This window comes from Lonchura striata, chromosome 3 (assembly GCF_046129695.1).
Source record: "Lonchura striata isolate bLonStr1 chromosome 3, bLonStr1.mat, whole genome shotgun sequence".
NCBI classification, from domain to species: domain Eukaryota; kingdom Metazoa; phylum Chordata; class Aves; order Passeriformes; family Estrildidae; genus Lonchura; species Lonchura striata.
The window spans coordinates 62,669,403-62,683,421 of NC_134605.1; the positions used below are offsets into that span (position 1 = coordinate 62,669,403).

A 14,019-nucleotide genomic window follows, 5' to 3' on the forward strand; every position below is an offset into this window, starting at 1 on the left:
GTACATTTTTAAATGTCATTCAATACCAATATGTATTTTGTGTCTTTGCAGAAGAAAAAATCCAAACAAACCACAACATAACCCACACAATAAAACCCCGAAATTCTTCTATAATTTTAAGTTGTGCATCTTTTCACTTGTTATTCAAATAGATTAGGAACAACAAGAAACTTCCTTTGAGAGCGCTGTGGTGCAGAAAAACATTTCTCTCAAGAAAACAACAACCATACTTGGTATTGCTTGGCTGCAGCAAACTAAAGCTGTTGAAACAAGCTAGATCAAGAGAGAGGTTCCTCATTTGCAATGATATTCACATTAAAAATTTCACTTGTAAGACTATCTTCAGAAAAATCTACGTTACAAAATACATGAGGATGCTTTAGAATTCAGCTAGTTGAAAGCTCATATGTAATGATGCCACAGGCAGTGGAGACAGGACCAGTGGGTACCAGCCTGGGCTTGACTGGGCACCTCAGAGCTGTGAGCAGCTTGAGTAACTCCCTGGACCCTGCCTGTCCAAGAGCTGTGGGTGCAGATGCACCTTCAGGCGCTGGATAAGCTGTAACTTCCGTCTGGATTGTGAAAGAGGAAATGATGCAGCAAAAGGACCAAATTGCAGTTTTGATTTCATCGAGCTCCAATGAAAACTCCTATCTGCCACCTTTGTGAACATGTAATTTTCAAAAGTCTTGGTTTGACAGGATGCCACCATTGCCAAAATAAACTGCTCAGCATAGCACTTTATTCACACTTTATGGTGAAATAAACATTTGTATATTGTGCATAACACAATTAGAAACTTGGTAAGACTAAAAGAAGCAAAAAATTACTGTGAAAGGTTACTTTTTAAACCAGATCTTTTTTCATCTGATGATGGATCAAATGATGCACAAATAGTAGGGAACAAGTAGCAGACTGGGGTAAGCAGCACTGCTAGCTAAAATCACTGTATACCAATCAGCTTTAGACAAGTTTCCTTTTCTTGTCATGGAGAGAAAATAGAATGAATGAGACCCAGAACTCATTTTAGATCCTTAATTTACCAGAAGTGATAGCCTGGCCTTGTCTAACTACCTATCATGGCTTGGGTGAGGTTCTCATGAAGCATTACACTGGGATAATTCAGGTAGGATTTGATGAGTTGCTTTCACTGAAAGAACAACAAATCAAGCCTTGACATGAAACACCTACTTTGCTGAGACAAAAGCACTCAGCCTATGTCTATCAGCAACAGCTGCAACTCACTGCAAGGAAGATTTATATCTTACTGACTGGGAAGATGCTAATAATTTAAAATAAAGTTAGAACTCCAAAAAATGTCTTGAAAAAACTGCTATCTTCAGAAGTTTGAAAATTACTCTTTAAATATTACTGAGAAATACAACAAAAGTAAGGCTGAATTTACTTTCCATTATACAAATGAGTGAATATTTCTGCGTCTGCTTGAATTCCACTTCCCTTATGTAAGCCAAATGGGGACCACCACATATGTGCATACTTTGAAATATCCTGATTTTAATACTGTATTTCATTTTGGCCACTTTGAGGTCTAGGTGCATCTGTATATGTTAATACGCATAAATGTCTAACAGAAACAACATTTAGACTGAACTCCAGTGTTTCAGAAATAATTTTCTAACCTCCATATGGATTAATCACAAAAAAGCATATTAACATGTACATTTTGTACTTGGTATGCAACAGTAGGCATCTACATACTGTGGGCTATCTTTTATCTTCTGCAGATCCATCCATTCCAAAAATGTCCGAAATTGCACATGCTTTCCCATTTTTAACCTGCAGGCTAATGCCATAAAGTTAACTAAATAGAGTTTCCAAGCTATTGCACAACTGAACAGCACACACATGTAAAAAAACACGGAAGAATTTACATGCTTGTTCCCGTGAGGCTTCTAAGTGGACAAATTTTACCCAGCACTGCACAGACGCACTGGAGTGCAAAGACATAAGATGCCCTCTCCCCAGTAAACATTCTCATAGTGAACAAGATTAAAATGGCTGAAAGGTTAAGAAGCCCTTCCCCACATTTCTCTGTCCTCCTACAGCAGCAGTAGGTACTGACTACAGTGAAAGACACTATTTTTTTTGCTTCTGCGGGGAAGTGGCACCTCACAGGAACTCTGTAATCATGTCACAGATGGGACGCGTTACCTACCTACTTCACCCACCCTGCTGTCAATTGGGTATACAAGTCTTTCAGCAGCTCAGTAAAACACTAATCCATTATTTTCCTGGAAGTTCTATACTTTAAACTGTATTTAGAATCCTTACTATTTTTTCTTTTTTAAGGCTAGATTTATTTCCTGCCTACCTCCATCCAACAGGAAACCAGAAAAAGATGTAGTCCTATTTCACTTCCTGGCCAACATTTACCAGAATAACTGGCCAGTATTCAGCTGTGGCTTTAAACAGAGGCAAAGGATCCACCCTACATGGAGGCCATCAGTCTTCACAATTCCCTTTTGTTCTATGAAAGCTTACCCTGAGCAAGTCCACCTTCTGGAGCAAATCAATTCCTACATGATCATCATGCCCTTCCCATCCCAGTAATCTTCTTCTCCCTTTTCTTCCTTCCTTGTATTGTGTGAGCAACCCCAAAGAGCCATGTCACAGCTGAAATAGTTTGGATAGGACTTCCCTTTCCTACAAGCTAAAGGGATAGAGTCACTCAGATCCCCATCCCACACCCCCAAGCTGATACACCACCATTCCTACAAGATCAGGAAGCCAAACCAAGTAAAGCAGAGAGGCACCCACCTTTGCTGCCATCCATATCATGTTAGTGGTAGAAAACAACACATAATGGCATCACAATGACTAAGTTTGAGAAAATAAAACTTTGCCCCTTCTGTTTTCCAGTACAAAGTCTTATATTGTTTGTGCTGTACTTAATAAAAACATCACTGGGGAAAATTAGTCCTCTGTGGTCTACTTAGCAAGATCATAAGGAAATGGAAGTGTGATAGACTTGGAAATTTCTTTACCTTTTCATGGAATTCTAATGTAGAAACTGCACAGCCTTTCTCACAATTAAATAAGAGTAACAGCACATCCCAACAAGGTTGTCAACTAAAATATACATCAGTCTCGATTTGAAGCAGTGAGGTAGCATCTAAGGTAAATGTCGATTTGAACATGGAATCTAAGCCATTTCAGATTTAATTCCAAATCCAGTCTAAACTACTGTTAAACTTCTGAGCTTCCACACTGAAATCCATAAAATTTTCTTCTGAGTAAAGTCTTTAATGTTTCACTCTAATTTTTAACTTCCAAGTAAAATTAATTTTCTTTGCCTTACCAAAATTTTTCAAGTACTTAAAAATGGACTCAAAAATTAAATAAGCTCTTCACCAATAGGCAAATTTGTCACTTTTCCTAGTGTAGAAATAGTATTTGGCTAATAAAATCCTATAGACAAGAACTTTTTTACTTTTAAAATATAATTAATCAAGAAAGTACTTTAAAAAAGGAGCAAGAGAAACATAAGCACAAGCAGATAAGGCATAAAGACAGATAATCCTGGGTGGGTAAGTAATGTACTTCTTTAGAGGGAAGCCTCCAGTTTGAATTCTTTTAAAGAAATTACATCCCTTACACCTCTTAATCATTTTAACAATGTACTGACATCCTGGCCATTTAAAATACACACTTTCTTAAAGCCTGGCTGGTTTAGACAGCAGGAAGCAAGATATTTGTACAAGAAGAAAAGAGGAATGAAGGGCCAAGAGGCCCCAGAGCAGTTGGAAGAACAGTTGCTCTGGGTGGAGAAGTAGTTATGGGGCAGAGGTGAGCTGAAGGCCTTCACAACCCTCATTTAACTCCTTCATTTCTTTTTGTTTGAGCAACTGCACACCAACAGTTCAGTTTTCAACTCATTTTATGTTCCCTGGACTGATTCCATACCTGTGCCTCTGAACAGCTGGTGGGAGTAGTGGGAGGGAGGGCATGCAGCAGATGATCTCCTTATGGCTCAGCCTGTCTGTGGTCTCCAATGCCAACACCACCCACAGACCAGCAAGGTGCAACACACTGGCTGTGAGAGACAGCTGACAAGGAGGGCTTCTGCTTCATAGAAATTACACATTTTCATAACTAGGCCTCAGCCCCAGCTACACCAAAACTGGTTCTCCATCTCCCACTGCAATTTCCCATTCATAGGAAAACTTTACACCTCAATCAACTTTACTATCAACATCAGCCAACTCATAGTATCACCACTGGACGTGCCATTTACCCTTACCACTTGCTACCAACATCAACAATTTCATGCCATTTATCCTCCCCTCAGGAACTTGGGCCCCTTTCCATCAGCAAAACCCTTCCTGCAACTGTTCAAACATGACACCATCTTTTCTATTCTCAGCATCTTAGTTTTCAGAATTTTACTGAAATTGTTCTTAGCTATACGAAGAGCCACTCTAATGCTTCACTTCATAACTGCATGGCTAAGCAACAACAGCCACAATTTCACCTCTACATCTGCCAAAGACTTATCCAAACAAGAGGAAGTCATAGCTAGCCACATAGAGTGAGCTTGAAGCTACTCCTGCACAGGGAACAAACATACCACATGCAGTGCTCATGCTGACAGAGTACCTAGGCCTACACACAGGGGGGTAACTAGGCAGTATTATAATTCAAGATCATTGCTCAAAACTAGTTTTGTTTAAAATGATTTTCAAAGCATCTTCATCAGTGCTGGGTTTAGTAAACTGTTGCAAACTTAAGTTTCGGCACAAACTGGATTAACCAAGACTCATGAAAGATGGACTTGAAGCCTGCCATGTATCTTGTCAAGTTGAAAGACTAACTCTCACAATCTTAGACGTACTTGGGTATCACCCTGCATTGTGGTATCTGCGTATGCAGCACCATTTTGATGCTGGTACTGCATACAACAGGAGACATGACAGACTTTCAGAAGTCACTTGCTGAAAATGTCAGAAAAGTAGTTTAGGTGCTCCAGCAGCTTATAGGCTGCTTGCATCTGATGGACCAAATCTATCTGCCTTGTCTCCTCGGGAACACAGCCAGCTTACAGCAGCTGAAGCTGCTGATTTGGTTTAGAAAGCCTTTAAACCAGCAGGTTAGGTTCTTTTCTCCTCCTGCACCTCTTTTCCTCCTTTGGAAATTTCTGCATTCTTTCTGGAGGGGTGGTTGCTCACCCTGCCATCATCTCCTGGTAGGCAGTGTGCAGCTGTCCCAGCAACTCGGGAGCTGGTGTTAGAGCAAGGTTTTAGATTAATTACCCTTGTAAACACAGAGCTGCTTCTGCACTGAATGACAGTGGCCTTTCTGAGCTCTGGTTTGACTCAGGGCACAAGCAGCTCATTAACCATCAGATGATTCAGCCCTTGGTGCCTACATTTCTGCTGGCTGGTTTTCATCAGCAGACTACAGCTTTGAAGATGTATCATCTATATGATACCATCAGACACCTGACGAGACACAGGTGTCAAGGCCCTCCAGCTCCAAGCTAGTATTAATTTTATGTGATGTAGACTTCTACTCAATTTTCCTCTTCACTATGCAGGTTTATAACCACATTCCCCACAAAAATCCTGACTGTAACTGTCAGCAGCTTTTTTTTCTCCAGTTCTTTCAGAAAAAAAATTCTGCACCGAGAGAGAGAGGGATCAAAACAAAAAAAAATCTCAGGTCACAGAGAGAGAAAGACTGAGGTCCTGAGAAGAGGGAGGATGATCTACACATTTCATGCTCAAAAGAAAGCAGAATTCTTGTCCCACCAAAGCTAACCGTGCACAAAACACTGTCAGGTGCAGTCCCTCCCCACCCCCAACCATTCCTTCTGATTTACTCATGGCTACTAATCTCATTAGAGTTCCTATAATTAAAGCACCATAAAATCTGATGAAGAATACAGTATGGCATTTAAATTAACTCACCCAAAGTCTTTTACTATAAGAATGACTACTGTAACAGAGTTACAAGATTTACAAAATAAAGCATCACTAATGAGCACAGGATCAAAACTGGATTATCAAGTTTCCCTATTTGCATGTAGAAAAAGCAGGCACTGAGGTTTCTATAAAACTTTTGCAGCCATTTTATAGGAAAAGTGAAATGTTCCCTCTGACATAAAAATACAAGCAGCCCAGAATGGTTAGGAAGTGAATCACTTTTTCAGCAAAAGTATGCACAGTTTCTGAAATAACCTGGGTTTGGTGCCATGTTTAATGGAGAGAAAGATGGGAAGTGAAGGAGGTGAAGGAGATACAGATGTAATATCACACCTGTGAGATGTGTCCTGGTTCTTGCTTCCCTGTCCGGAGTCTGTATCCTGGATGACAGTGCAGAAAGTCACATCTTCCAGTGGGTTAAAGTCCTTATACCTTAAAGACCATGGAGGGAGAACACTGGATCAAACTCTTCAGCCTCACTCATTAAGCATAACAAACAACCTTTCTGGGCTGCATCAACTCCTGGAGAAAGGGCTTGCTGGGACCTGAGTCAGGCTCTGTGGAATCCACACCAGATCCTGAGCTGCAAAAGCCACAACCTCTTCCATGACAACCCATCACCCATACCTATCAGTTACCGTATCATCAATTTCTTTGAGTCCAAACAAATGGTCAGAATTTTTTTGTGAATGGTAGATCAACTGGTTAGACTCAGACCCTGAAGAGCCCCGAGCACTCTGTGACTCAGATGTGAAATAGAATAGCTAAATGAGGCAGAAGTAACATTACCCGATTTCCCAAAGTCAGGCTCCAGATGAGCTTGGGCAGTCCAGGCTCGCCTGCTAAACTTCTCCTCCAGCCACTAAATCTTTGAAAGGGATTATGCAGCAAGGTGCCAGTGATAAGAAAGACTGGACTTGACCTCTAAGGACCTTCAAATGTTACCCTCATTTTCCAGCATGATAAGCAACAACTCTGCAGTTGGAGTATTTTCATCTGGCATTCCTTTTAAGAATGCCTGAAATGTCAGTTGATTTTCCAATCTATAAAGGAATGGAAGGCAGAAGTTCTGATGCTCTTATATATTTGCATAGAAGAAAGCAGGGTGCATTAACAGAGCTTTTGCTTTGCTACTCCATTTAACATCATTTCAGGAATCACAATGAAGCTATCATGAAGAATACAGCTTTCTTCAGGGAGAGAACACACACAGACATCAAAGGTCACACAAATTTTTTTAAGTGCTATACTTCTGCCAATATATTCCACATTTTCAGCATGAGAAACCACTCCTCCAGAGATATAGAGTCAGCCAGAGCAGAGATTACTAGTCCTCTGACAAGAAAACCAGACCTAAACTATTCACAATGCTGCTTGGTGTTTTGTTTTTCAATCGTTTTTTGTTTGTTTTCAATTTTAAGTACATTCTTAAATCAGGTTGATCATGTCACAAAGTAAGATCTTTTAAAATTTTCAAACAAAACCAGCTTTTCAGCATTTATACCTTTCTCATAAATTTTCTTTTTTATTTTCTACAAAAAATGTGAAGTCTCAAAGATGAAAGGTAACTTGATTTCTAACCTATACTGGCTTTTCACTCATCCTTTCCAGAAATTCTCCTAATATAACTGACACGGAGATGCCTTTCTCTCTCCCCAGGATGACTCACAGAGTCCTTCCAAAGCACAAAGGAAAGACAGATCAGTTGTTGTTCTTCTTGAAGAAATACCACTTTTTTGTCCTTTTCAAAAAGGAAGATAAGGGAAGAACACATTGGACTGTTATTGGTTGCATTTTGTTTCACTTTTCCCTAACAAATTTACCAAGCAGCTAAAATTCTGCCTGGTCATAAAAGCATTTGTAACAACATGTCCACAGAAGTGCTCTGTGAATCTCACTCCTCATGATCAGTATCCCTGGCCCACCTTTAAAGGACAGGAGTTAAGTATCCATATGGCTATATGCCAGAGAGGTACTTTTCAATAGCTGCTGAGACCAGCTTTGCAGGTGCTTAGCAATAGTAGTGGCTTCCTTGAAGGGCATCCCTGCACACACATCCAACACGTGGCCAATGCTAAACCCACTTCATAGCACATATACCTGCTTCCTAGGCCAGACATTTCAGCCACCAAGCTGCTGCTTCCTTCTCAAAGGGTTCAGCCTAAACCAGACGGAAGAGTTCTTCAGTATGTCTTTAGATACGTGATCATGTAAGTTCCACTACATCACTGCCAACTGCAGGCACCTGCAGATCACCCTGACATCACAATACTTGTCAATTTCCAGCTTAAATGAAAATCAATACTCTGACATATGACCTCAGTGGCAGATATCAAAGCGGCACAAATGTGCACTGACAATATGATCTAAAAACTTACTGAGAATTTGCAGTCTACCACTTGCCTACAAATCAAATCATTCTGTGCATGAAGTCTCAAGAAGGCTTATTAAGTGTTCCTGAGTTTCAGTGTTGCAGGAAACACGGAAAACATTAACTCTGACCATCCAATCCGTTAGTTCCCAAGTAAAGCCCTTCGCTATTATCTAAACGTACCTATCCAAACAAGATCACAAAAATGCTACTGAGTTTACTATTAGCCAGAGCAAATGCTACCAGCACCAGCAAATGCCACATAGGCCACCAGGGCCCAGAGAGGAGCAAGTATTTAACTTCTGGTAGCACATGCAATTTCCAAGCAGTGAAATGTACTCTGGCCAGAAGAAGCCTGTCAACTATCTATGGAGTGCAAGGGTAGCTATAATCATCCATTCCTTCCCTACACACACAGCCCAGCAGGAGAACAAACTGCCCCAGCACAGCACCAAGCCCCAACAGGTGTAAAAAATCATTCCACCACCAAACTAGCACATTTCCACCAGGCACATCCTAAAAGCTAATGCTGAATAAGAGTATAAAAAGTAAGCAAAGGGTTTAGTTGGTTTTGTTTTTCCCACATACACCATACTTCTCCCATTGTTCTTCGTGTTTAGGGCATGACTACACTGGCAGCAGAAACACACAAATATTCTGTGGTGCTAAACTAACTACAGATAACATTAGCCAAGACAGAGCTTAGTTGTCAAGCTGCTGATTTCGGTTTGAAACAGCAGCTCTGACTGACAAAACAGGGATGAACATATAAGCACCGTATATGCCAGCTATCTGCCAGGATGAGCAGTTGCCTGCTCAAGATAGAAAAGTTGTGTTTTCAAATTTTTTCCTCCAAAGAAGTTATTGTTTAATGCTGTTAACTGCAATTGTTCACCAACAGTCACACACACACAATTTTAATCTAGCATAACTGGCATAAAACCAAACGCCATGTGTTCTGAGAGGAGCAGGCCGAGCGGCTGCACCAAGGGCCCGAACATAAAGCGGCAGCGGGCAAAACCCCCGGCTCCAGGAGCCGCTTCGGAGGCGGCTGCCAGTGCTCCCAGACTCCGCTCCTTATCACTCCTTGGCCTCCTCTTAAAAGAAAACTGGTGCCGCCGGTCAAGTAACAGCAAGAGTTCGAGATTTCAAAGCGAAAATTCTTATAAAGACTGAAGAACCTAAAGACGCGTTAGCGGCCAGCCCGACCAGCCGCGTAGGAACGCGCAGAGCAGCGCCTGGGGAACGGGCGGTCGCTGAACGCGCAGCCCGCACGCAGGCGGCGGCCGAACGCGTTCCGTGCGGGACGGGACAGGTTCCGCAGCTCCGCACCCCGGGGCCCTGCCCGGCTCGCCGGGCGCGGCGCAGCGCTCAGCCCACCGGGCTGCCCGAGCATGCGGCGGCCACAGCCCCCCAGCACACCCCGGCTGCTCCCTCTAGGAAGTACCTGGGAGCTGAGGTACCGCCGGAGGCACTCCTCGCACACCGCCTTCTTGCAGCAGGACAGGGGCTTGATGGGCTTCTCCTCCAAGCACACGCGGCAGCTCAGCACCAGCAGCGGCCCGAACTCGCCCGCGATCAGCCCGGAGAAGGGCTCGGGCAGCAGGTACAAGTCCACCACCTCGATGCTGCCGCCGGACGACAGCGGGTCGTCGCCCGACACCACCCCGCGCCGCGCGGGGGGCTGCCCCGCGCCCGGGCCGCCGCGGGGGGAGCCGGGGGCCGCCCCCGGCCGGTCGTTCTCCACGCAGTAGACGGTGCAGTACACGTGCCGCCGGGGGGGGCGGCGGCGACCGCTGCCTCCCTCCGGCCCCTCCTCCGCCGGGGCCGCCGGTTCCCCCGAGCCCGGCGGCTGCTCCGGCCCGGCCACCGCCTCCGCCTCCTCTTCGGCTCCTCGCCGCTCGGGGCCGACGGCGGCCGGCAGCGGCTCCCCGGCCGCCCCGCCGCCCGGGACCGCCTCTCGCGGAGAAGGCGGCTCGTCCGGGCCGGCCTCCCGCGGGTCGCCGGCCGGGCTCGGCGGCGCGGCGGCCGCTCGCGGGGTGCTCAACGAGCTCTGCTGCTCCCCCATCGCCGTCCGCCGCCGCTCCTTCCCATCCAGCCGCCTCCCGGCCCCGCTTCTGCTTCCGGGTCCCGAGCCCCGCTGCGCCGAACCCCGCGCCGCCCGCTCGCTCGCCCGCCCGCCGGTCCGCGGGCGCCGGCTGCCGCCGCCCGGCCTCCCCGCCGAGGGGCTGCGGGCGCGGGGGAGGGAGCGGCGGCAGCGGCGGGTGCCGCTCCGGTCAGGGCCGCCCGCGGGGTGCCGGCCCGACCCCGACCCCCATGCCGGGGAGGACGCGGGCAGCCTCCCCTGGTGCCGCGGGGCAGCGCGCCCGGCCGCGCCCCGCAGCCGCCCCGGCCCGCCCCGCACGTCACCGCCCCCCGCCCGCGGCGGCCGCTCCGCCGGGCGCGCCCGCCTTCCCCGCCCCGCCCCGCCCCCGCCCGGCTGACGCAGCTCCTCGGCTGCGCCCCTCATTCAGCCGTAAACGCTGCGTGGCTGCCCGCACGCCAGTGCCCGGCGCCGGCACCGCGAGGCGTTGTCGTGATCCCCAGGCTCCCTCCGCCGTGTGCCCGTGTGCCCGGCCGCAGAGTAATGACCTCTGAATAAATTGCGAGCGTCCGATTAAAAATCATTCCTGAAGGAAAAAAAATGTGGTGAGCATCATCAACTCTTCTGTGGGAGCCGCTCGCTAACACCAAGGCAATAGAGTGACATTCACAAAAACAATTGAAACTGTTAACAACAGGAGTATCCACACAGGTCCAAAACAGTGTTTTCTTCTTCAGGTACTCAAGGGGATTAGGGGGATGTATACACATTCTGCTCCCAGAGTTGGCCAGTATCCAGGCCTTGGTGTCATCATTTAAAACACCATTATGTAGGGAAGATGTCATGGAACTGATGCTGCAGCAACTGAGTACCATAATATGGATTGTGCAGTTTCCATCCTGAACTTTTTGTCTTTGTGTTACTCAGAGGTTAATTAGTTGCTCTGCTTGAGAGGACATGGTGTTTGGCTTAACTAGAGTGAGAAGAGGAGGTCTGCAAGTCGGGAGATTGCAGGGACATCATGGCTATGTGCATGCAGTACCCTCAACCCCAGTGAGCTCATGAGCTCAGGCTCATGCAGGGAGCAGCTCCGTGCCTTTGCCTGGTTCTGTGTTTGAGCTCAGTGGCACAGCTGCTCAGCCACAGTGTCCCAGAGTGCAGGGCATTGGGGACACTGTATGCAGCCACTCCAGCTTGTGGTTCCTGTGTGGCACTGAAGTATATGTGCACTCTGGGAAGGAGCTGAGCCTCCCAGAAAGCCACGCAGGGTGGCTGCTGAAGGTTGGCTATGGAGGCACCACAGTTTCTGTGTGGCAACTGGCAGCAGCTGCTGGCTTGGGAGGCTCTTTGCCTTGAAAATGTTGTCTTTCTTGCAGACCCAATTAAATGTGAAATTCAGTGGGTATGAATTTGTGCAATGTCAGACTACAGTTACTCCTCCAGTAAAACAATGTAGAGGAATTATTTATTTTAAACAATATGTATAACTTTTCTTACTTGAGCCTTTAAGGATTATGATCCCAAAGCTTACTTTGAAAATAGGAAGTGTAGAACTTCTAATGATTGACTAAACAGAATTTCTTACAGGTCTACCACTTAAGAACTTGGAACTTAAAGTAAAAGCTAGTAAAATAGCATCATTGCAAGAACCAGAGTGCTCCACTGTTAATTTGGAAATGTGTGTGCTAAAGCACAGTACTGGAAAGGGGTCCTTTGGGAATTCAGGATGGCAATGATAATCATACTTAGCTGAGGGGAAGCATGAAGCAAATAGGAGTTACAGAATTGCCTGTGCCCTACCAGCCAGTGGTCTAAGGATGGGTAGTTCAGTGGCCTGTTCACTGACCCCAGCCATGGGTTCTTGTGGAGGAGAGTGAGAAGACATGCCAACGCAGCTGTTCCCAGGGTCCCCAATTGTCTGGGATTGTGGGATTGGCCCCGGGCCTGGCTGGTGAGCAGCCCCCAAGGGGACTCTCCCACTCCTTGACAAACATGTCAACCAAGTCTTTGCAACAAATCTTTGCCATATTCTGTATATATTCTCTCACGCATATTGAAAAAGAATGAAATTATACAGTAGTAGACAGAAAAAAATATAGGCTTAAGGTAAACATAATGTGACCTGCTAGTATGTGCTGACAGCCTTTCCCACTGTGCCTTTACAAAGACTCATATTTGAGTGACATTAAGGGAGAATTTTTACAAAAAGACCACCCTAGCTTCCCACCAGCCCCCAACAATCTGACAAAATAGGATTTTTTGTTGCATGGCCCTTGATTATTCTGCAGGGGAGCTGGTGAGAGAAGGAGTGGTCAGTGACTGGTTGTGTTGCACTGCTGGCGGGTGCCTGGGTGCATGAAGCAGGAGTCCGTACAGGGATGAATGCGTGGATCCCAAAGAGGCCGCAGTTGAGAGGCTGCATGATGTGTCCTAGGCTGGCTGTTGCCCATGTTTTGAGAAACCATGAGTCAGATTTGCATCCAGAATGAATCTTGGTTTAAAATTCTGATTTTAGAGCCACACATTTTACACTCTCTGTAGAGCATGTCTAGCCTTACAGAAGATATTTGAAAGATAGCAGCACTGCTGGATTTGCATAAGATTGCAGATTAAGGTAAATTATCCTACAGAGATAAACCTTTTTATCACCAAACTGTTTGATTTACAAGACCTTCATTATGTTTAAGCACAGTTGTGTAGAACTGAGCCTAGTTGCTTGAAAAATCACTTTTCTCCTTGTGATGTACTGCCAAGTCAAACTCCACAGAGATTCACACATTTGAACTCTGCAAATGAAGTATGAAGAAGCAGCTAGCAGGGCATTAATTATTTGTGAGAAATCCCTAGTTTTGGAAAGCTCTATTCAATGTTGTCCACCAGAACCTGGATTTGCTTATCTCTGGGGACGTAGCAAATTCCATAATACTTCTCTGTTGAAAACATTGGAGGGCTTGGTTTGAATAGGTATGTTTATGGCTGGTCCTTTTACTCATGCCTGATTTTAAGGTTCCACATCTTAGAACCAGGGAAGACACTTGTATTTTCAAACAAAGTAATTGACTGACAGTGATCTAGTAAAGCCCAAATTTGGGATTTTTTGTGGTTTTTATTATTATTTTTATTAATTATTCACACTGAACAAAGAAGTTGTGATGGCTATTGCATCAATTAATTACATTTTTTCCAAATTTATAAGATTTTACAGAGTATTGCCTGAGAATCTCCATCCTTGTTTCCTCTCAGTTTCTTCTTTCCTACCTTCCTTTCTTTCCTTTAATCAAAGAGCACAAGATAACATAAAATTTCAGCAATAGAAATAATGAGCTATGCAGCATATAGGTAAACTGCAGAACTTATTGCTACACACAGTCACGAACACAGTTCTATAATGAATTACAGAACTGATTAGATACTTTCAGCAATACAACAGAGCTAAAGCAGTCTGTGTTCTTTGTGTCATATATATCTATCTGTGTGTATGCTTATATGTGAAAGTAGGATTTCATTTCCCAGGGCTGTAATTCCTGACACTTCTTGAAAATTACTTTTACTAAAAATAATTAATGTTTTTAGGAGAAGTAATTAACATTCATTCTTCTGGGTTTATGCTGATAGCCTCTGAG

General features: G+C 45.1%; 1 protein-coding gene across 1 annotated transcript in view; it reads right to left on the reverse strand.

The window, feature by feature from the left end:
- The window catches only part of RNF217 (ring finger protein 217), a 62,506-nt gene extending 52,064 nt beyond the window's left edge, over window positions 1-10,442 (reverse strand). The window contains exon 1 of the mRNA XM_021547159.3: window positions 9,761-10,442. Coding sequence (XP_021402834.2) covers window positions 9,761-10,381 — 621 coding nt within the window. The 5' untranslated portion in view covers window positions 10,382-10,442. The remainder of the gene's footprint in view (window positions 1-9,760) is intronic.
- Between the last annotated feature and the right edge of the window lie 3,577 nt (window positions 10,443-14,019).